Here is a 23,469-nt window from a genome sequence, read left to right as displayed (position 1 = left end):
ATTTAGCATGTACCTGCTAAAAGAATTATTCATCAGTAAAATAAGTTTTCTTTGAAGATCTCTTTTAGCTCATTTTAAATATATTTCTAATCTTGCTAATTTTGGTTTAGATGTAGCTAATGAGATGTGAGGCTCTGCACCTTTTGTTTGTATAGTTTCTAGCCTTTGATAACCCTAGACTATTTACCTACAGTACATTATATACTCTCTAGATATAGCTTCATGACCTAATTATTATCTGCATTTTTACCTGCCTAAAAAGTAAATACCCAGGCTGGCTGATAGTAAACAGTCTTATCTCTTTACAGCTCCGGGAGGTCATGGGGGATACAGTCCTGATAGCATGGGCTGGGATGGGCAGGCAATGGCCCACATGGGCTCACACAGTAAGTGAACTTTGAATATGACAGTGTAAAAATACAGTCAACCTTGACTAATCCAGATCTTGTGTATTCCAAAATCTTTTCAAATACCATGAAAACTTGTGTCTCTTGTACTAAATTCAGATGTTTAAAATGTTGTTTTACTGGAAAATTATGTAATTGGGCCAATATGTTTAGAATTAGTGGTGTTTAGATAAGCAGGTTTAACTGTACTTTGAATCAATATTTGGAATTTCTAATTTGCTTTGGTAGTTAACAGTTTGCAATTTGATTTTTCAGTGCTGCAAGGTAGGCCAGGCGCAGACATGTATGATCCAATGAAAGCAGGCTATCACCACATGGACGGCTCACAGCGATACGACATGCTAGGCGTCCAGGGCATGGGTGATATGTACGGAGCACCCCCTGTCAGTGGCAGCAGTTCTTATTCCCAAATGTCGCAGTTACGTCCGCCCGTACACTCACAAGCTATGTTAATACCCGGCCACCCACACCACATGATGATGGGCCACGGTGCTCCGGGCATGAGCCCGCACGCAATGTCAATGAGTTCTACCCAGAGCCCACCTCTACACGGCAGCATGGAAAGTATGGGAGCCCATATACAGGACATTCATGCAGGGTAGACGCCATGACAGTGTGGCCCCACATGACATCAAACAAAAAGTATTAGTGGAAGACAGGACTTCCTTTTTTCACCGCCTATCAGCACATTAAAAAAAAAAATCAATATATGGATGATTTGCAGTTAAAAACTACAAATCATTCTATTTTTTTTTTCTGTTTTTTGAGACATAATAATGAGAAAACAAAATGTCACAGTGATCTCGTTGTGGCCAAGTATTTGGAGGAATGAAATTCCTGGACGGTGGAACTCAGTATGCTAGTCACGGACGTCGCTACTCGTCTGGATCTGACAGAGGACGGCTGACGTCTTTCCGCTTCCTCTCCGTTTTTCTCGATGATCTGTATGGACTCTTGTTTTGTTTTTTTTTGAAACTGTCACAGTAGGTGCAAGAATCACTTGATTTTTTTCAGAAAGTATTAGGTGCTGGGTAATACAGCATCAGAATTTTCTTGTGTTTTCCAATAAAGTATTATGATTTTGCGGGACAGATTTGAGCTGCCCGATTTATTTTCTTTGTCACTGATGACATTGTTGCAAGGAATACCTCATCTTGTTTGCTATATATATTATAGTTTAATGGCCATGACTAATTATATAAACAATAATTTACATGCATTCCATTTCTTTGTGGTATACTGGTTGTGGCCATTTTTTGTATTTTGTTCTGTGTCTTTTTTTCTATCTCAAACAAATCAAGTGTTATTTCCTTTTTTTTCTATTTAATTGAACAACTAAATGCTAATGATCAAAGGACCAGACATGTGGCCATATTAACCAATCAGAAATTGGGACATATTAACCAATCAGAAATTGGGACATAGAAGAGAAAGTATCATCACAGCCAATCAATTTGAAGCTTTAATGTTACCTCAATATTAGATTTCTGTTGTAAAAAAAAATATGAAAGTTTATTCATTTAGATGGTTTTTTGTATTTAATATGGTGCATGTTTGAACGGAGAAGTATTTGGTGCATATAATGGACTTGTATATTAGGAATGGGAATGATGGATGAAATGAAAGCGAGGCTTGAATCAAGTCATGGAGTTTTACTTTTGTTTTTTTTCTCTCTTTTTTTCCTGTTTTGTTTGTTTATTTTGTAACTGAGTATTAATAAAGATTTGATTTGTTGCCAAGTAACACACACGATTGTATTTTTTGTTTCGTCCTATCAGAATATTATAAGGTAATTTCTTTAAAAAGATCAAAACTCCTGCTCTGCCATTTTCTCTTTGTGCTGCCACTTGGTAGAATATTTGTGGTGTGGCCAAATCAACATTTCAACAGTATTCGTTTTCCTCTTTTGTTACTTTTTTTTGCATAATAAATTATTTTCTAGTATTTTTTTGATTGATGTTGAGTTTTAAGTTTGCATTAATTTAATTGATTAAACAATTTCATGTGAAACAAAGAAAAAATATTCCTATGATATTTCAAATCATGGACAAATATTTATAAATCATGTATTAATGATGTACATACAAAAAGTAAAATTCTTGGTTTCACAGATTTTTTTAATTTCTTCAATTGTTTTATTTACTGCTGACTACCCACAATCCTTTGGCTGTATGTTGCCAGGGATACGACAATCACATGATACAGCAACAAAATCTGATTGGCCAATGAGTGTGTTCTGTTATTTGTGTGTGAGTGTCTGAGGGGTGAGTTGGGAGTTTGCTAAAGCTTGGATGCTTAGTTCTAGGGAATTTTTAATGAGATTGTCACATATTTGAGAAAAAAAATTCCAGAAGATAAAAAAATAAAATGTTGTACTATGCTAATTCTGATTTTTGTTTTCTTTCTAACCTGCTGTATTGTGTCTGTCAGTCTGTCCATCTGTCGCAAAAACTTTAACCTTGGTCATAACATAATGAGAAGAGATGGGGCTTTCATGTTTCATTTGAACATTATCAGTGCGAAGACTGTTCCAAAAATGCTATGGTTTTTGTACCTATGACCTTGAAGTTTGACCTACTTTTCAAAAATTTTAGAATAACTTTAAATTGGTCATAACTTTTGAAAGAGAAAAGATAGAGCTTTTATATTTTACATGTATACTACCTATAGGCCTTTCTAAATATACTTATTTTTGACCCTGTGACTTTGACTGTGAAGTTGACAGACTTTGCAAAAATGTTATTTTTTCCTCGTAACTTCTGATTGAGAAGAGATAGCGTTTTCATATTTGACAGGTGCATTTTCTGTGACAAAAATTTTTCAGGCATCCTATTATGTTTGCCTTGAACTTCACCTTCATGTTTGACCTAATTTTCAAAAAAGTAAACTTTGGTGATTACTTTTGAATGATATGTTAGGGTGTCTATATTTAAAACAATATGCCATAAATAATGGCATCTAACCCACTAAGACACCAAAAGTGAGGGACTTGAATTTGCTTGTTTTATTTTATGATTTGGGTATTTGTCTTGATGACAGCTATTCTATTTTTTTTAATATAAAAAAAATCATTTTTTCATATTCTTATAAGTTTAACAAATTCTAAGTTTGGGGGTTTCAAAAAAATTTTTTTTTTCTTTCAAATCACTATATTACAATCACTAAACTGCATATTCGAAGCAATGCAAAGTTTAATTATTAAAGTGTAAAAAAAAAAGTTATGGTTGAAAATTTCATCACTAATAATGGATGATCATCATGTATACATGTTACATGTTCCACTATAACTGAAGGTCATGACTTTCATTTGTTGTGGATTTTTGGTTACATACTATAACTGAAGGTGCATGATTTAACAAATCACAGTTTCGTCATGTAAATATGGGTAAGTTTTTTACCCTACAAAATCTCTAGAATCCAGGGGCTTACGGGGGCTTTGCCCCCTGGGCCCCCAACAGGGCTTTTCCCTGGACCCACTGGGGGCCTAAAAGTGTTGACGCCCCCTCTATAATTTGTTACAGATTCATAACTTTCCAAAGGAGAAACACTGGAAGTACATGTTTCACACAGATTACTATGACCTTGAAATTTGTCATGATCTTGACGTGGGGTCTTTTGAAGTTCAAGGTCAGTGGCAGAAAAAAAAAAGTATGCTTCCTGTCTAAGTTCATCTCAGAGAGTACCTAAAATACCCAAAGAAACAACAACAAAAATAAAAAAAATATTATTGATCCCCTGAAGGTGTGCTGTGATTTTGACTCAAGGTCATATGGGTAAGTTCAAGGTCACTTGCAGACAAAATGTTAAGTTTTAGTGTAGACCATATTTTTGAAAAAAAAAATTATAACTGATTTGATGCATCAATAAAAGATTATGCAGAGTGTATACCATGCGGATCTAAGAAGTCTCATTTTAACTACCTGTAGATTGGCTTTTTGACCCAAGGTTATGTCATGACTTTTAGCCAAGGTCATATGGGCAAGTTCAGGACACGGAAAATGTACTCAATTCTTATCTACTCTATAACTAAAAAGAGGATGGTTGGAAATCAAAACTTGTCAAAGATTTAATGAGGGTTTTTTCATGTTCTTGACCCTAGAATGTTTGAATAAGTTCAAGGTCACTGGTAGAGAAACGAAGACATACACAAAATAAACAAATGAAAAATATGTAAATAAATGAAAATATACTATATGTAACAACATTTTTTTCTGTAGGATTGCTCTCAGTTAACCAACTATATACACTTGGACATGGCTTTTAAGTTAATTAATCAAACAAATGTATTTTTCAGAGTTACTAATGAGCTTGGGAGTTGTCAATAGAAGTATTTTCATAACAAAGATATTTACATTGAATTTTTCTCTAATCAGTTCTGTGTGTGGCCTTGCATGATGCAAATTTTCTATTCTGACTCATTTAAAATGCATTACTAGGATACATAAATGTTAATGGCTTCAAGCGTAAATTTAATGCTTTGGCATAAAATTCTTGTTAGTTTCATGATATTATCTCATATCAGTTCGAAAAATCAAAATTGTGAATGAAAATCAGTGGTTGTGATTTGATTTTTTCATTCACAGGTGAATTTTGTTGGGAGTCCATACATATTTGACCCATTTTGAGTTCCTATCAAAATTAAATTCTAATTTTAAGAGTATGCCATTTGTTTAAATGAGGTTAAAGGGACCTCCAATTTTCCTGGGGAGAGAGGTATGCCAAAACATTTTTATGAAAATTTCTTCACAAGCACACGCTATGAAATTTTTTCCTATACTAAAAGCTTCATAAATTGTCCCATTTCTATCATTTAGAAAAGGTCAGTACAGGATACAGGCTTTTTTTTACTTAGCAATGAAAATATTCATTCAATATATGTACACATTTAATCCCTATAAATAAAAATTCAACAGAAAAAATCCATAAATTATATTCCTTTAAGATACATTTTGAATTGTTTATCAGAACCAAAAAACTTTATGTCTGATATTTAAATTATTATTGTCCATTTATGTGTTTTTGATGATTAAAAGTATAATTAAAATCTTTTTATTTTAAAAAAAATCCCCCCATAACCCAAATGGAAAAGAAATGTGTTTTATATTCAAAGTACTTTTATATTTTCTTTGGAAAAAGTAATTGTTTTTTTTTAAAATACATAATTACATATTTTTTATTTTCCAAAAAAAAAAAAAAAAAAAAAAAAACATAATTAAGGACACCATAATAACAAGACATTTAAAAAAAATTACAAAATAAAGTTTATAAAAACAAACAAAAAAACTAAATTTAGAAATGCTATAAATAATCTAGTAATATTATGACTATATTTATTACACCATCATTTTATCTTTTGTATAATAAAGTAAATCCTAGTACCCATTGTTCAAGCATGACTTTTAAAATTTATATATTTTTAATTAATATAATTTCTTGAGTACCAAAATTTCAAATTGTTTGTCCTCAAATCAACACCAGCTCAATGAATGATGCCATTTTCTATTCTGGTATGTTTTTAAGTTCTATGTATTATAAATTACATACATGTATGTAATTTTGTTTGCAGCATCAATTTCACATTCACCTTTCCTTGCAATAAATATCACAGAATTTTTTTTTTTCTTGATGAATTAGTGCTTTAATTAAAACTTCATCAATAAAAGTCAAGAGTTGCAAATATATTCTTTAAAAAGAAGAAAAAACAAAAATTAAAGACATTAATAGATTTTTAAAATAGTTTTTATTCAGAATTATTCCATAATATTTTGCATCAAAATATTCAACAAATTATAATCCATAAACTTTGAACATTTTAAGTATCATTTTCACATATTTTTATGAATAATGAAGACATTTGTTAATTAAATTTCAAACTTGGTTCATTATTTGCATACCATTTACTCTAGATGCATCACACTTAAAACTATTTGGCAACAATGCAAATGAACCATACAAAATAGCTAGCCTTTAGTGTAATGAAAATCTTATTGCAAGAAAGATAATCCATTCACAACATTCATGCAGTGCTTCGCTAATCATGAATATGTATGAACAACATAACATTTACATATTTTGAACTGACACCGCACACATTAATTTTATAACATGTTTACCTCTATGGAATCAGACAAAACATTCCTATGTTTACTTTCACTCATATGTAATACTAATAATTAAATATGCGTCAGCACAATTCATTTTTAAAAACAAAAAATATGAAGCAATGCATGACATAAATAATATATATACTGTCTTTTGTGAAATGAAAAGGTCTTTATCGAACATAAGTTGAATGGCTTTTTTGAAAATGTATATAAATATAGCTTCATATGTACATTCATCACATATAAATACCTTAAAAAAAAACAAACAAAACCAAAAAGCCAGGAAAACACATTATTTAGCTCTAATGACATTTCTCCCAAGCATTCTAATTGTTACTGCATACAGAAAACTTTTGCACTATAATGCCCATTACTTAGTTTACCACCTTACTTTTAAAACATCCCACTTATAAGATCAATATACAATGTATCCCAATTTCAATACATTGCCCACACTTTATCATAAAAGTCACCGGCTCACACATATTGAATATATCGTAAGGGTTTATTTCTGATTTTTTGAGGTATGACAAAACCCACAAAGACAGATCCTCCACAAAAAGGAAAATAAAGATTAATTTAAATCTTCACTTCTTGAACCACAAAATCAAATCCATACAAACAACTTTTCCTTTATCAAGTAATAAAAAAAAAATTAACACCACATATACTGTAAATCACTTTTTTTTGCAAGAACTTTAATTTTGCATAATTAGGCGAGGCAGTGTGCTCACAAAAATTTAATTCTCCTGTATAATAGTATTCTTTAGGATTATATACAGCAATTACCACAATTCGTGAAAATTTTGTCTCGCTCATCAAGAGTTAATGACTATCTCGTGAAAATAAGGTGTTGTGAAATTTAGATCTACAGTATTTATAATTTTACAGTACTGTAAATGACAATTCAGTAAAATCACTTCTTTTCTAGGGAGGCAAATTTGAAAATTTTTTGTTCTTTTTGTTCAAGAGAATTTGAAATCATGGTTAAAAGAGAAACAATATACAGTATAAATAAAAAAAAAATTCATAAGGGATATGAATTTGTGCATCTTTTCATACCATGAAAACAACAAAAATTGACCCCCACAATAATTAGTGATTAGTTATATTTTTTTCCTCTGAAGGTAATCTCAAATGAAGAATTCAGGTAAGTAGTTTAAGACTGTCATCCTTGAGTCCATATAAAACAATATAATTGCACCTACAAACAAAATGAGTAAACCACATTAATGATACATGTTGCTCTTGTCATCTCTTTAACATTGAATATACTGGTAAGCAATTTTTTTTTCTGTGCTCATTACAGTGTAAAATTATAAGATTAATATTTCTGTAATATTATCCATTATACTAGATATGACACAATCTGAAATTATCCATAATTAACACTTTTTTTTAATTCTCGAATTTTCTTACTTTCTTTCAAATTTCAGCTGGAAAATCTGGTCACATATCTTATGGATGTATTTCCGATATCTCTGTTGCCTGCAGAAAAGAATAGGATATCAATCTAAGAGATATTCTGTAGTGATTCACATATTCATCAGATATTTATATATCATTTTCATACATTGTAACGAGATGTGTCATTGGTTCATATGGCATTACTTCGTGCTCAGTCGATAAGCTTTCTGTGAAGTCAATACATCTATTGATCAACCTTGTGAAAGGGCTATATTTGTACTTTAAATTTAGGAAATCTGTAGATGTTGACTTGTCATTATCAATATACCATATATACTTGCCTATAAGTCGGTTGTATTTTTCGAGGTGAATTTGGAGGAATTTTTCATTGACCCGCTTATAAGTCAGTACAACTTTTTGCCGGGATCTTTTGACATTTCAAATCAATGCATTGATGTTTTTTTCGCTGTTTTTATTACTGTTTTTCCAAATTAAGCTGATATTTGATTTTAAATGATAAAAAAATTAATTAATGCACACTTAAGATAAAAAAAAAATATTAAAGTAAGTAAATACTTTTTCTATATATGCAATCTTTGATTGCATACATTATTATACATATATAGGCTTTGTTCTTCAGTAATCATCAGATATATATGTACATGTATATAAACTGCTACATTTCACTTTCCAGAAAAATACCAATATCTTTGTGACTCGCATATAAGTGGGACATAGAGATTTGGGCTAAAATTTAACTCCCAAAAAACCGACTTATAGGCGAGTATATATGGTAAATGATAGGTGTATATTTTGGTACCAGTATAAAATTTCTCTTACTTATCTATCACCAGTCCTATGCTGTCCTCAAACTCTTGTTCCGTGCCATTCACCTGTAAAAGATTATTGGGAATCAGCTTTTTGTTAAACTGAAATGTTATGAAGAATGAAAAATTTTGACTCATAACAATTTAACTTGTTATATCAGGTAAGTTCATATTTTTTTAAAACTATAGGGAATGAAAATATTAAGCATAAATCCATTTTAAGAATATAGAACACTTCAGACCACAGACTTTTGATTCTTTATCAAAATATGGTGTTCATTGATTAAAATGGTATTGGAAGAAATTACAAAATTTAATTGTGGTGTTTTGAATAAATTTGTACCAGTCATCAATTTGCCGAATTTTTACACAATTTGTGGTTTAATTTCTGATTACGACATAGACCCTTTTACCTCTAAGAATGCCACAATGCACTTCAGCACTGGTGCTGTCAGTTCCATAGCAATTACTTCTATGGATTTTTTTGGCAACCAGGGAAAGGAAGAACTCACTTTGGCAAATATCTAAAAAAAAAAAAAAATAAATAAAATAAATAACATTTGAAAAAATTCAATGCAAATTTTTTTTGGAGGGGAAAGGGGGGTGGGAAAAGTGGTGTAATAAAAAATTAAACACAAAAATTCAAAATGTAAAATCCAGCTCAAATTTACCTGAGATTCATATTTATATCTGGATTTTGTGGCCAGTTTTCCGTTCTCGATGACAAAGTTGAAGTTGATGAGCATGTTGCTGCTGTAGTTAGACGTGTTGGCCTCAGGATAATTCAGGACTGCTATATTCTTACAAGGGGTGCCCTGGTTTGGTTCTGACTGCTCTCTGAAAACAAGTAATGTCTGGTAGTGTGTATACACAATAACATGTAACATCAAGTTTGGTCACTACAGAGCTTATAATTACTCTGGAAAAATCTGCTCCACAATCATTCACCTGGTCGCTCCAGAAAATAAAGACCAGGTTCTACAGCCAATCTGAAAGTGAGTATTCCTGAATGCTTCATTCATGCATGGTCAAGGTAGGGATTACACAAATTTAAGAAAGAACCTGGTCCAAAGACTTCAACCTGTTCTCTCTTCTGAATCACAAAGGTCAGATCCAGCAGACCAAAGCCAGTTTTGAAATGTGAATCGCTAAATACATCATCCATGCAAGTTTAATTAGTCACCATATGAATTATAGTTACTTTGGAATGAGACCTGCTTGTAAAACCGTAACAGGTAGTGTATATCCCATGATATTAAGTTAACTATTGTAACTTACTGTTTAGATGATGCCTGCAACTTCTGTTGTAGGAAATCCACCACTTGACTATTTGCTGTCAGTTTCTTCTCCGTAATTTTGTCCTTTTCTATTGATCTCACCTATTCAAAAAGTTTAAGCTTACACCCTTGTTCTTGTAATGTTAATTATAATGAATTGTTCTAAATTGCATGTGCCTATTCACATTTTCATTCACTCCTGAATTCCCCCCATGAATTACCAAAATCTTTTTGTTCATTTAACAACTCAGTTAACATTTGATTGATTTCATTGTATAACAAAGGCAAAAAACATTTGAAATAAAATATAATACTGTGTAAGTAGAATTTTTAGCGAGGATTTAATTTTGGCATTATTAGCGAGGGTGCTGACATCGCTAAAAATTAATTGCATATTATTTGTAATAGCTTCTTTTAGTTAGCATTTTAAAATCACTAAAATTACTTCTCGCTAAAAATAAAATACCAGATTTTACGTAGAAATCGCTAAATTTGCGTCTCGCTAAAATTTCCACTTATACGGTATGTTAATATCTGACCTTGATTGTAGTATCCCCCTCCTGCAAGGTGACCATAAAGGCTACTCCATTACTGCGACAGAAGTCCTGTATGTCTTCTTGTGCCTGAAATTAGAAACGTTCCTAGATTTTGTGTCTCATTTTCACTCACAAACTTACGTCCCCATGAACAATAACTTTCTGCAAGGCATCTGTTTATTGAATCTTCTGGATAGTGTACCAACTGTTACTGTAAATGTATTATATTGGGTGTGTATGATATTTGGCGGAAATTCATGTCTCAGCAAGTTAGTGTAGATTTGATTTAGCGCTATCTGAATGTGCTAAATATAAATCTATGATAAACAAGACATTTAGCCATGTACTTGATTTAGCGGATGATGTTTTCCGCTAAAATAGCTAAATAGAATACACTGGTAAATTTAATACATTTACAGTATTTGCAACAGATTTAAATCATGATTCATCATTAAACATTTTGAAATCTTTATGTTTTTTCTTGCATGCTGTCTAGGTAGATTTTACTTTACCTGCATGCTGTCTAAGTAGATTTTACTTTACCTGCATGCTGTCTGGGTAAATTTTACTTTACTTGCATGCTGTCTAAGTAGATTTTACTTTACCTGCATGCTGTCTAGGTAGATTTTACTTTACCTGCATGCTGTCTAGATAAATTTTACTTTACTTGCATGCTGTCTAAGTAGATTTTACTTTACCTGCATGCTGTCTAAGTAGATTTAACTTTACCTGCATGCTGTCTAAGTAGATTTAACTTTACCTGCATGCTGTCTAAGTAGATTTTACTTTACCTGCATGCTGTCTAGGTAAATTTTACTTTACCTGCATGCTGTCTAGGTAGATTTTACTTTACCTGCATGCTGTCTAAGTAGATTTCACTTTACCTGCATGCTGTCTGGGTAAATTTTACTTTACTTGCATGCTGTCTAAGTAGATTTTACTTTACCTGCATGCTGTCTAAGTAGATTTTACTTTACCTGCATGCTGTCTAAGTAGATTTTACTTTACCTGCATGCTGTCTAGATAAATTTTACTTTACTTGCATGCTGTCTAAGTAGATTTTACTTTACCTGCATGCTGTCTAAGTAGATTTAACTTTACCTGCATGCTGTCTAAGTAGATTTAACTTTACCTGCATGCTGTCTAAGTAGATTTTACTTTACCTGCATGCTGTCTAGGTAAATTTTACTTTACCTGCATGCTGTCTAAGTAGATTTTACTTTACCTGCATGCTGACTAAGTGGATGTAACTTTACCTGTATGCTGTCTAGGTAAATTTTACTTTACCTGTATGCTGTCTAAGTAGATTTTACTTTACCTACATGCTGACTAAGTTGATGTAACTTTACCTGCATGCTGACTAAGAAGATTTTACTTTACCTGCATGCTGTCTAAGTAGATTTTACTTTACCTGCATGCTGTCTAGGTAAATTTAACTTTACCTGCATGCTGTCTAAGTAGATTTAACTTTACCTGCATGCTGTCTAAGTAGATTTAACTTTACCTGCAAGCTGACTAAGTGGATGTAACTTTACCTGCATGCTGTTTAAGTAGATTTAACTTTACCTGCATGCTATCTAGGTAGATTTAACTTTACCTGCATACTGTCTAAGTAGATTTTACCTACCTGCATGCTGTCTAAGTAGATTTAACTTTACCTGCATGCTATCTAGGTAGATTTCGGCCCTGAGTCCTGCTGCCCACAGATCTCTTACAATGGTCATTCTCTCCTTCAGCATGGGCTTGTGTCCAAAAGTAGTACACACCAAAATGTCATAGGCGCTAGGAGGATTCATCTGTAAAAATGTAATAAGCATACTTTTTTGTTTACATTTTTAAAATAAGATACTGTTATTTATGGGTTGAATAAACCCCTCACATTTAATCAATAATAGTTTTGAAAAGTTAAACCAACAAGAGGCCCAGGGGCCACAGCGCTCACCTGAGCACATCAGGCTTGAATTTAACCACCCCCCCCCCCCCCCCCCCCGGGCATTCATCATTTGAACAAACTTGAATCTACACTACCTGAGGATGATTCCACATAAATATCACTAATCATAGCTTTGAAGTACTTGAAAAGAAGATTTTAATAGGGTTCCATATATATCCCTTTGTAAAACTTGGGTCGGCCATTTTGGCCCCTCCCTAGCCCCGGGGGTCATGATTTGAACAAACTTGAATCTACACTATCTGAGGATGATTCCACATGAGTTAAATCTTTCCTGGCCAAGTGGTTCTGGAGAAGAAGATTTTTAAAGATTTTTCCTATATATTCCTATGTAAAACTTGGGTCGGCCATTTTGGCCCCACCCTAGCCCCGGGGGTCATGATTTGAACAAACTTGAATCTACACTACCTGAGGATGATTCCACATGAGTTCCATCTTTCCTGGCCCAGTGGTTCTGGAGAAGAAGATTTTTAAAGATTTCTCCTATATATTCCTATGTAAAACTTGGGTCGGCCATTTTGGCCCCACCCTAGCCCCGGGGGTCATGATTTGAACAAACTTGAATCTACACTACCTGAGGATGATTCCACATGAGTTCCATCTTTCCTGGCCCAGTGGTTCTGGAGAAGAAGATTTTTAAAGATTTCTCCTATATATTCCTATGTAAAACTTGGGTCGGCCATTTTGGCCCCACCCTAGCCCCGGGGGTCATGATTTGTACAAACTTGAATCTACACTACCTGAGGATGATTCCACATGAGTTCCATCTTTTCTGGCCCAGTGGTTCTGGAGAAGAAGATTTTTAAAGATTTCTCCTATATATTCCTACGTAAAACTTGGGTCGGCCATTTTGGCCCCATCCTAGCCCCGGGGGTCATGATTTGAACAAATTTGAATCTAAATTACCTAAGGGTGATTCCACATGAGTTCCATCTTTCCTGGCCCAGTGGGTCTTGAGAAGAAGATTTTTAAAGATTTTTCCTATATATTCCTATGTAAAACTTGGGTCGGCCATTTTGGCCCCACCCTAGCCCCGGGGGTCACGATTTGAACAAACCTGAATCTACACTACCAGAGGATGATTCCACATGAGTTCCATCTTTCCTGGCCCAGTGGTTCTGGAGAAGAAGATTTTTTTAAAATGCCATTAATTTTTCTCTTATTCATAATTATCTCCCCTTGGAAAAGGGCGTGGCCCTTCATTTGAACAAACTTGAATCCCCTTCACCCAAGGATACTTTGTGCCAAGTTTGATTGAAATTGGCCCAGCGGTTCTTGAGAAGAAGTCAAAAATGTGAAAAGTTTACAGACAGACGGACAGCTAGACTGACGGACAGACAGACGGACAGACGGACGCCGGACAAAATGTGATCAGAAAAGCTCACTTGAGCCTTCGGCTCAGGTGAGCTAAAAATTTAATGAAATACAATTATGTTAACAAGACCCAGGAGGAAATATCTTAATTGAATTATAAAATCTACTTTATCTACTGTGATATTACCTCTCTAGATTCCAGTACTGCTGTGACAATCTTTTCAAACGCTATGCTGACACCAACTCCGTGAAGAGAGGTCTCTGATACAGGTTGGGATAGTGGAGAATAAAATTGTTTGATCTGGGGATAAAATAAAGATATCCAGAAAATGCTTTAATGTATAAATGCAAATTGAGTGATTTATAAAAAGAAAATTGGTATTTATATTTAGTGAGAAGTAATTTTAGTGATTCGATATTGTCAAGATAGAAGGTTATAACAACCGATATGGAAAAATGCAAAAATTGAATCGTTCATAAGAGATTCTGCTTATACGGTATCTAATGATGATAAAAATCTATCATCAAATACCCCCGGTACTAAAATCATAGATCAATTACATATAAGGAACATACCAAGTTGTCATAGCGACCGCCAGCAGCTAAGATGTCTGGTGAGTGGTGCTTTTTCTTTTTATTGTCCACCATGATTTGGAATATCATTCCTGAGAACTGATGTGTATTGTAAACAAATCCCAGAGACACGATTACCTACAAGCATAGGAAAAACAAACACTTTTAATGAACAATAAGGTTTTGTAAAATACTTCATGGACAAATGGAAGACTACTGTAAATCACTTTTTATTAGCGAGAACTTTATTTTCACGTAATTACGCGAGACAGTATTCTCGCGAAAATTTAATTCTCGCGTATACATGTGTAATAGTATTCCTTAGGATAATATAGAGCAAGATCCACAATTCGTGAAAATTTTGTCTCGCTTATCAAGAGTCAATGACTATCTCGCGAAAATAAGGTGTCGCGAAAATTAAGTGATCTACAGTAACTACATTATAAGTGATAAATAAAAATTATATCTGTATCCTAGGAATGAATGTAATATTTACTATAGAAAATAAAACATGCAGCTAATTAAAGACATGGTGTAATGAGGTTAATACTTACTGGGAGCTTAAGACCTAGCGTGTCCAGATTACTCAGAATTATCTCCAACTCATGTAGACCTTGCTTGGCTTTTGTTGCAGCCTAAAACATTTTACTGGATTAATATTCATATTACACAATATAAAATCATTGTTAATTCAAATGAAAAAGAACTTTATTCGGTAATAACCAACATTTGCCCCTCAAAATCAAACTTTGAAGGAGAAATATTTAGTTAAGTTCTTAAACAGGGGGATATATGCTGACTTCAAAGCAATGAATATTTTCATAAGCAATGACATCATATGTTTGAAATGACGTCACGAAAATGACGTAAATTTAAAATTTCCATGATTTAGACAGAAAATAGATATTTTACGTCGATAATCACCAAGCGCAGGTCTGATCAGGCTCAATATTTTGATATATTAATGTGTAGATTGATAATATCAATGAAATATGTAAATATCGTTCCTGAACAATCTTGCGCTCTATGAATTTTAAAGCTAAAATTGTTGAAATTTTGTCCATTTTGTCCTCTTTCTAAAAAATGATATAAAATCGGACTGGTTTGTGACGTCATAAACACAAAAATTGTCAATAAACTACTTTGAAACTATAATATGTTCTGTTAATTTACATTTTTTATACAATTTATAGAATTCAGCACATTTCAAGAATTTTTCAAAATTTGACTTTTGTGGGGGCAAATATATGCAGCATACTGCATATAGTTCTTATAATGTCGACCTACCTCCCCTCTGGTTTTGGTTATACATCTTAAGTAGCTGGCCACTTTGCCGTAAGTTCCCTCCATTTCTAAGATTCCCAGCAGTGAGGTCACAGTCTGGTCACTGAGACCCAGGGAGGTCAGAGGTTTGGATATGTTTTTATGATGACTGAGCATCTACAAATTAATTTTTTTTTTAAATCATTCACTAAACCAATGATTTTTTTTTGGCCACACTAAAGATCTTTTTCATGTACCAAATGAACAGAATCCAGAGAAAAAAATGAAGAAAGCAATGCACATGAATCCATTTTGCCTAATACCTATGTACCGGTAGTAGAAAATTCTCCATGGCACAGAGTTAAATGTTTGAGAAAAAATCTAACCTTGACCCCTGAGAGAATGTGAAGGACGTCTGTAAACTGGTCCCCTGGTACACCACAATGTTGTAAAATGGCATGCAGTATCATCACATGGTTGACTTTTATGTAGTAGTTTCTTTGCTGAAATTAACAAAGAATGAAGCTTTAACATATTTTTGTCAGACACAACTTAACGGCAATAATAAAGCCCTTTTTGTTTTTTGCCCCTCCTGAAAACATTAGTTTAAGATATTGGAGCGGGCTACATTATTGCAGCTAGTCACAAATATGAAATAGAATTTAAAGCTGGTTTTTGTTACCTGTAAAACTGGAAATTCAAAAATAATTTCTTGTACAAGAAGCACCACCTCAGCATCAGGGATGAGGCTAAAATTATAAGCAAACAACAAATTACAGCTATACCTTACCACATAAACCATAATCATCAACAAAAATCACACTCAAACCTCTGTCTTTATCAAGGTGAGTTTGCTAATTCTCATCAATATTTAATGAAACCAACTTTCCAATCAAGAGCACAAACTGCCAATTAAATCAAATCTGCAATCTATTTTAGGACTCTGTTACTTGATGTGTCAACTGTTTGGATTAAGTCATGTAAACAGTCAAGTGGCAAGGAGGTGGAGGCTCATAAAACCTGTGTCTTTTGACATGATCTATATTTAATCAGCCTTACCTGCCCAGGTTTGGGGTAACTATATCAAAGACACATTCAGTTAGCTCCCTTGGATGCTGACCGTAGACTTTTTTCTCCCTGAAAACTCTCTCTATACAATATCTCTTGACATTACTGCAACTGTGACGAGCAACATATCTGACAAACGGAATCTAAGAAGAATGAAGAAATCACAGAAATCAATTGTTGGCAGTTGATCAGTCCAGTAAACAAAGATTCTTTGGAAGTCCATTTTTCCTAGGGTTTACATAAACCTGTTACATACATTCATAGAACATTTTATATAATCTAGTTTTTACCCTGAGATCAAATGGCAGTGATACAAGGTGACCACAGTGGTCCATGAATCGTGTGTACTGATCTGATTTGGCATACAAGTCACACTTAGGCATCAGGAGGGGTGTGGTCACCTTCACTGCTCCGTGATGCTGGAAGATCCTGACCAGTGTATCCTGGACGGACTCCTGAACCAGTGAGAGGTTTATTGTGAATTTATTCTGAAAGATTCAAAAACATTTAAAGTCATAATTCAAACAAAAACTGATCAAAAATACATATATACAGCTGTATTTACAGTCAAACTTTGTTGATCAATTTGATTGGACCAAGGAAAAATTTCAGGATACATGTAATGGATTTGAGATTGTGGTTAAAATTCAAGAGGAAAAAATTTAAAGGACTTTAAAATTACTTTAACACATCCATGATTTTCAAAATATAAATAAAGTTAAAAATACATTTGTTGAAATGTGTTTAAAAATATTTAATTATCAAAAAATCTTGATCTAATATGTGAATAAAATCATGGTAAGTTCTGAAATCCATGCATAAATTATTTTTCTCTAAACAAACCTTGAAAAATTCACTGTCAAACAGCAGATCGTCGGCAGCATTGACAGTCTGGGAGAACAGGGCTGTCAGCATGTGTCTGTAGGCCTTACTGAGGGGATCAGCAATGGTGGATCTAAGAATTTCATCCAGTTCCTCCTCCTCCATTTGTGGAGGGGGTAGGTATTCTGACTGTAACAGCTCCTTCGTGGAGGCTCTCTTTGTAGGGTCATGGTTCAACAGCCACTTAATTATGCGAGTCTACAATACAAGGCTTCTTGTAATTTCACATCAATAATTCCTTGATTGTTGCTAGATTCTAAGTAAGTAAGTATCTAGCAACTATCATGAGAGTACATGATTGTTGCTAGATACATGTACTCTCATGATAGTTGCTAGATACTTACTTGATTGTTGCTAGATACTAGTCTTACTTGATTGTTGCAAGATATTTGATTGTTGCTTAGATACTAGTCTTACTTGATTGTTGCTAATTTAGCAATGCTAAATACTTAACTCATTACTAGATACTTACTTGATTCTGCAGTTCATACTGATTAAAGTCTTCGGGAAACTTGATTTCTGGCAGCCTTAGGTTCCCCAGTATTTTCACTCTCTCCATTCCTGTGGCCAGTGGCTTGTAGCACATTTCAAAGAAGATGATCCCCAAACTGTACAAATCTACTTTCTGGAAAACAAATATGGAAAAATGTATCAAGGATCAGTTTTCTTAAATAAAGATATTTTATTTGCATCATATCCCAAATCTAAATGAACAACCAGGTTTTATAAAGTAATACAGACAATAAAAAAATTAATGAAAATAAACATGTATTTCTATAATATTCCTTTAAAAGTTTTTAAGTTTTTAAAGTTTCATTAACCAGTATTTAATCATTTATTTTTATACTCTATTAATTTTTGGTAAATTCCATCAAAATTCAACATTTTTTCCTTAAACAACTCTATCTCCTAGATATAGAAATTTTTGGAAAATTTCCATAAAAATTCTATATCAACATTTCATCCTTACCCTACTCTGTCTGACCACTGACCTGACTGTAGACGATTTTACTGGCCCCGGTCATCATCTCGGGACTGACGTAGAGGGCGGTGCCCACTTTCCCTGTCAGGCTCCCGTCCCCCGTGGTCTCTGAGTAAGATTCCAATGTATCCTCAGCAGCACTCAGGGTCAACATCTTTACGTCTAGAATGTTACTCTAGAAAAGAAGTCCTAAATGTTCACAAGATTAAGAATAATTTTATGTATAATTGATTTTGATGTTGTTTTAATTACATATGATGAAAATGCAAGATTTTTCTGATAAATGAGCTTTGCTAATTTCTATAAATATAAAAATGCCCATTTTCACCTATAAAAGGCAAAATACAAAAAGCATTAAAGCAAAAGAAACCATTACCTTGTTTATAATACTGGTAGTTGCAAGACCAAAGTCTCCGATTTTCACTTGGTCATTAGAGTCTAAGAAAATGTTAACAGGCTTCAAATCTCTGTGTATCATTCCCTGTAAAGGTTACAAAATATTGGGTTAACACCTTGACATGTACCACTAATCCTTAGGATAGCCCTATTTGAAGTACGGTGGAATCTTTGTTTGGGGCGAGCAAAATTTTACTTATTCATTGGAATATACCCAGGATACATGAAATTTCAATTGTTATTCATTCATACAGAGATTCTCAATGAATCAATATATTTTCAAAATAAACATTCATGGGGGGGGGGGGGGGGGGTTTGGGGGGTGTTAAACTTGTGGGTAAAGGTGACCCATGAAGTTTGAACCCCCACACAAACAATGATGATTCTTCAGTAAGTTAAAGATTAGTTACTTGTTCGTGGATGTGGGTCAGTCCCTCGATGATCTCCCTGAAGAGCCTCCACACGCGATTCATGTCCTGATACAGACCAGCATCTATACAGTTCCTCAGGGTGCTCTTCTCACAGTATTCCATCTATCACAGAAAAAAATAATCTTCTGTCATGTATTACAAAAGGATTTTTTTTTTCCTACTAATATTTCTTAGCTTATTTTTGTACAATATGATGTTTGAGAATGGACTGATCCATAGTTAACAACCAATCAGATGTCATTTATTTTATGTAACTAATCCCTTTGTATAAATTATACAATAAAATATGTTCAAAACAAACAGTATATTTTATCATACTGTATATCACTTAATTTTTGAAATACCTTATTTTTGAGATATAGGCATTTACTCTTTATTAGCGAGACAAAAATTTCATCATTTTCATGAATTGTGGTTACTTCACTTCTTTATTTTGAACAATAGTAATAAATGCGAAAATGACATTTAGGTAACATGTTGTTTGGCATAATTACATGAAAATAAAGTTATCCCAAATAAAAATTAATTTACAGTAACTGATTTTAATACAGTATCATCTGTCCATAATGTATTTCATGGTTTTTACATTTATAATACTGTATCAGAAATAAGAGTGATAGCCAATGTCAGCCTCTGACCTGAATATAGAGATAGTGAAGTTTTGGGTTCAGAGCTGATTCATCTCCCTCCTTGTCATTTTTGTTCTCTCCATCAACCTAAAAAAAAAACAAGACCACAAATTATTAACTCTCCATCAACCTAAAAAAAAACAAGACCACAAATTATTAACTCTCCATCAACCTAAAAAAAAACAAGAACTCAAATTATTAACTCTCCATCAACCTAAAAAAAAACAAGAACTCAAATTATTAACTCTCCATCAACCTAAAAAAAAACAAGACCACAAATTATTAACTCTCCATCAACCTAAAAAAAACAAGAACTCAAATTATTAACTCTCCATCAACCTAAAAAAAAAAACAAGAACTCAAATTATTAACTCTCCATCAACCTAAAAAAAAACAAGAACTCAAATTATTAACTCTCCATCAACCTAAAAAAAACAAGAACTCAAATTATTAACTCTCCATCAACCTAAAAAAAACAAGACCACAAATTATTAACTCTCCATCAACCTAAAACACAACAGAATACAGTATGCAGGGAAAATTCTGCATTGGTTTCATTATCACCCCTTTTATTCTTGAACTAGTTGGCAAATTTAAAATGGGTCAGATTGAAGAAAGACAGCAAAACCTTTTAATCCAAATTTTGTCTGTGCAAATTTAAATCAGGACAGAATTAATTGCAAGTCTTATCTTAAAAGGGCAAAAAGTAACACTCGGCAAAATATAACACTGTATACAGTAACAAAACAAAGCAAGGTATCAAATACATGTAATGCAATTCTACTTCATGCTGCCACATCAAAATAAGGTACAATGTGACAAAGAAATAAACTTCCTCTTGTGTTGGCTTTACCTGATCCACTAGTAAGTCCTCATTATCCAGACTCTGTATGAACACCACATCCTCTGACATGTCTGTTAGCCTCCTGTAAAGAGATTAAAAATATCAACATTTAAATCAATATTCACACATCCATGCTTTTGTTGTAGAAGGGTGTGATGAGTAAGATTGTGAACTTACATCTTGAAAAACATCTCATTAAAGTGAGATGGTATAAAAAAGCGTTTTTTAAAAACAACTCCTGCATTTTAAACAAGAGGCCCAGGGGCCACATCGCTCACCTGAGCAATTGGCTAAGAAAAAGCACACATCAGATCAGAACTGAAAGTTTACCAAGGGGGTGAGGGGGCTTGAATTTTAAACCCCCCGGGGGGGGGGGGGGGGGGGGGTCATGATTAGAACAAACTTCAATCTACACTACCTGAGGATGATTCCCTATAAATATTACTAAGCATGGCTTTAAAGTACTTGAAAAGAAGATTTTAAAAGTTTTCCCTAGATATTCCTATGTAAAACTTTTATCGGCCATTATGGCCCCACACTACCGCCGGGGGTCATGATTTCAACAAACTTGAATCTACACTACCTAGGGATGATTCCACAGAAGTTTCATCTTTCCTGTCTCAATGGTTCTTGAGAAGAAAATTTTTCCTATATATTCCTATGTAAAACATTGATCGGCCATTTTGGCCCCACCCTACCCCCGGGGGTCATGATTTGAACAAAATTGAGTCTACACTAACCAGGGATGATTCCACATGAGTTTCATCTTTCCTGGTCCAGTGGTTCTTGAGAAGAAGATTTTTCCTATATATTGCTATGTAAAACTTTGATCGGCCATTTTGGCCCCACCCTAACCCCAGGGGTCATGATATGAACAAACTTGAATCTACACTACCTGAGGATGATTCTATACGAGTTTCATCTTTCCTGTCCCAGTGGTTCTTGAGAAGAAAATTTTTAAAGATTTTTCCTATATATTCCTATGTAAAACTTTGATCAGCCATTTTGGCCCCACCCTACCCCCAGGGGACATGATTTGAACAAACTTGAATCTACACTACCTGAGGACGATTCCACATGAGTTTCATCTTTCCTGGCCCAGTGGTTCTTGAGAAGAAGATTTATAAAGATTTTTCCTATATATTGCTATGTAAAACTTTGATCGGCCATTTTGGCCCCACCCTACCCCCAGGGGTCATGATTTGAACAAACTTGAATCTACACTACCTGAGGATGATTCTATATGAGTTTCATTTTTCCTGGCCCAGTGGTTCTTGAGAAGATAATTTTTAAAGATTTTTCCTATATATTCCTATATAAAACTTTGATCGGCCATTTTGGCCCCACCCTACCCCCAGGGGTCATGATTTGAACAAACTTGAATCTACACTACCTGAGGATGATTCCACATGAGTTTCATCTTTCCGGGACCAGTGGTTCTTGAGAAGAAGATTTTTTAAAAATGCCATTAATTTTTCTCTAATTCATAATTATCTCCCCTTGGAAAAGGGCGTGGCCCTTCATTTGAACAAACTTGAATCCCCTTTACCCAAGGATACTTTGTAGCAAGTTTGGTTGAAATTGGCCCAGTGGTTCTTGAGAAGAAGATGAAAATGTGAAAAGTTTACGACAACGACAACGACGACAACGACAACGACGACAGACAACGGACAAATTTTGATCAGAAAAGCTCACTTTAGCCTTTGGCTCAGGTGAGCTAAAAATCCTATTTTCAAAGGTGTTATTTTTTCTACAGCTAATAAGAAAAATACATTATATTGTGAAATCATTTACCAGTAAATTTTTCTGCAAAATTTTCATTATTTTTTTTTTTTTTGATATAGGGAGCCCACAATGTACCTAATGTCCAGCTGGAAATTTATTAAAATGACATACAAATTCTTCACTCACAAAAACAAATCCCTACAAACCCTCAAAATCTGACCGCACAAAAACATGTGATTTTAATTTACACTACTGTAGCATCAAATCCAAATTTTAGGATGTGGGATCAAGCTGTCTTGTTCCCAAATCCCATACTGTAAACCAACTATTATTCGTATCAATTTTTATTCGCAATTCGTCAGTTTAAAATCAATCTTTGACGATTAATTTTCGCGACCAAAGAAACATTCTCTATAATTACAAAGCAAAATAACTGGTTCGCAGCTATTAATATTCGCAAGTTAGAGTAGGTTTTGAAACTTGTGAATATTTCTAGCACACGAATTAAAGTTTGTTTTCAGTATCCCTTACAGGAATGAGGTCCCGAATACATCAGCCTCATTTTCCTCATCCTCCTCCGAGTCCCAGCCAGGGTTTAAAATCGCTGAGTATGACCTGCTCCACTCCACTGATTCCTCCATGGTCTCTGGAGCCAGTCTCTCTGCGTTATCTGTCAGATCCAGGCTGTTGTGCAGTTTGTCAGGAGTTTTAGGGGTGGATCTAGGGGTGGTACTGATGGAACTGGAACTCTCGCTGTGGGCGGGGTCATCACTGACCTCGATCCAGGAATTAAAGTATCTGTCCAGAAAACGAGGATCAATTTTTATGTTCTGTTTTATTTTATCTTTTTTAC

General features: G+C 33.8%; 2 protein-coding genes across 5 annotated transcripts in view; one reads left to right on the top strand and one right to left on the bottom strand.

Annotated features, from left to right (window-relative positions):
• The window catches only part of LOC134241467 (homeobox protein Meis1-like), a 70,898-nt gene extending 68,107 nt beyond the window's left edge, over positions 1-2,791 (top strand). For all 4 annotated transcript variants that reach the window (XM_062723528.1, XM_062723507.1, XM_062723514.1 and 1 more), the window contains exons 12-13: positions 309-386; positions 663-2,791. In XM_062723528.1, coding sequence (XP_062579512.1) covers positions 309-386; positions 663-1,009 — 425 coding nt within the window. In that variant the 3' untranslated portion in view covers positions 1,010-2,791. The remainder of the gene's footprint in view (positions 1-308; positions 387-662) is intronic.
• Positions 2,792-6,128: 3,337 nt separating this feature from the next.
• Positions 6,129-23,469, bottom strand: part of LOC134241455 (eIF-2-alpha kinase GCN2-like) — a 33,996-nt gene continuing 16,655 nt past the window's right edge. Inside the window, exons 31-54 of the mRNA XM_062723497.1 lie at positions 23,148-23,414; positions 20,901-20,973; positions 20,057-20,134; positions 19,398-19,520; positions 18,968-19,072; positions 18,602-18,766; positions 18,082-18,234; positions 17,571-17,807; positions 17,018-17,215; positions 16,719-16,870; positions 16,342-16,408; positions 16,046-16,162; positions 15,684-15,836; positions 14,951-15,031; positions 14,400-14,534; positions 14,011-14,124; positions 12,217-12,354; positions 10,562-10,645; positions 10,024-10,124; positions 9,417-9,582; positions 9,159-9,269; positions 8,759-8,811; positions 7,931-7,999; positions 6,129-7,715 (exon numbers count right to left, since the gene is read on the bottom strand). Of these exons, the coding sequence (XP_062579481.1) occupies positions 7,658-7,715; positions 7,931-7,999; positions 8,759-8,811; positions 9,159-9,269; positions 9,417-9,582; positions 10,024-10,124; positions 10,562-10,645; positions 12,217-12,354; positions 14,011-14,124; positions 14,400-14,534; positions 14,951-15,031; positions 15,684-15,836; positions 16,046-16,162; positions 16,342-16,408; positions 16,719-16,870; positions 17,018-17,215; positions 17,571-17,807; positions 18,082-18,234; positions 18,602-18,766; positions 18,968-19,072; positions 19,398-19,520; positions 20,057-20,134; positions 20,901-20,973; positions 23,148-23,414 (2,998 nt within the window). The 3' untranslated portion in view covers positions 6,129-7,657. The remainder of the gene's footprint in view (positions 7,716-7,930; positions 8,000-8,758; positions 8,812-9,158; positions 9,270-9,416; positions 9,583-10,023; positions 10,125-10,561; positions 10,646-12,216; positions 12,355-14,010; positions 14,125-14,399; positions 14,535-14,950; positions 15,032-15,683; positions 15,837-16,045; positions 16,163-16,341; positions 16,409-16,718; positions 16,871-17,017; positions 17,216-17,570; positions 17,808-18,081; positions 18,235-18,601; positions 18,767-18,967; positions 19,073-19,397; positions 19,521-20,056; positions 20,135-20,900; positions 20,974-23,147; positions 23,415-23,469) is intronic.

The sequence above is a fragment of the Saccostrea cucullata genome, unplaced genomic scaffold (assembly GCF_032062105.1).
Source record: "Saccostrea cucullata isolate Sc308-1 unplaced genomic scaffold, CSIRO_AGI_Scuc_v1 ctg582, whole genome shotgun sequence".
NCBI classification, from domain to species: domain Eukaryota; kingdom Metazoa; phylum Mollusca; class Bivalvia; order Ostreida; family Ostreidae; genus Saccostrea; species Saccostrea cuccullata.
Note: the sequence above shows the minus strand (reverse complement) of the source record. Positions and strands in the feature narration are given on the sequence as shown.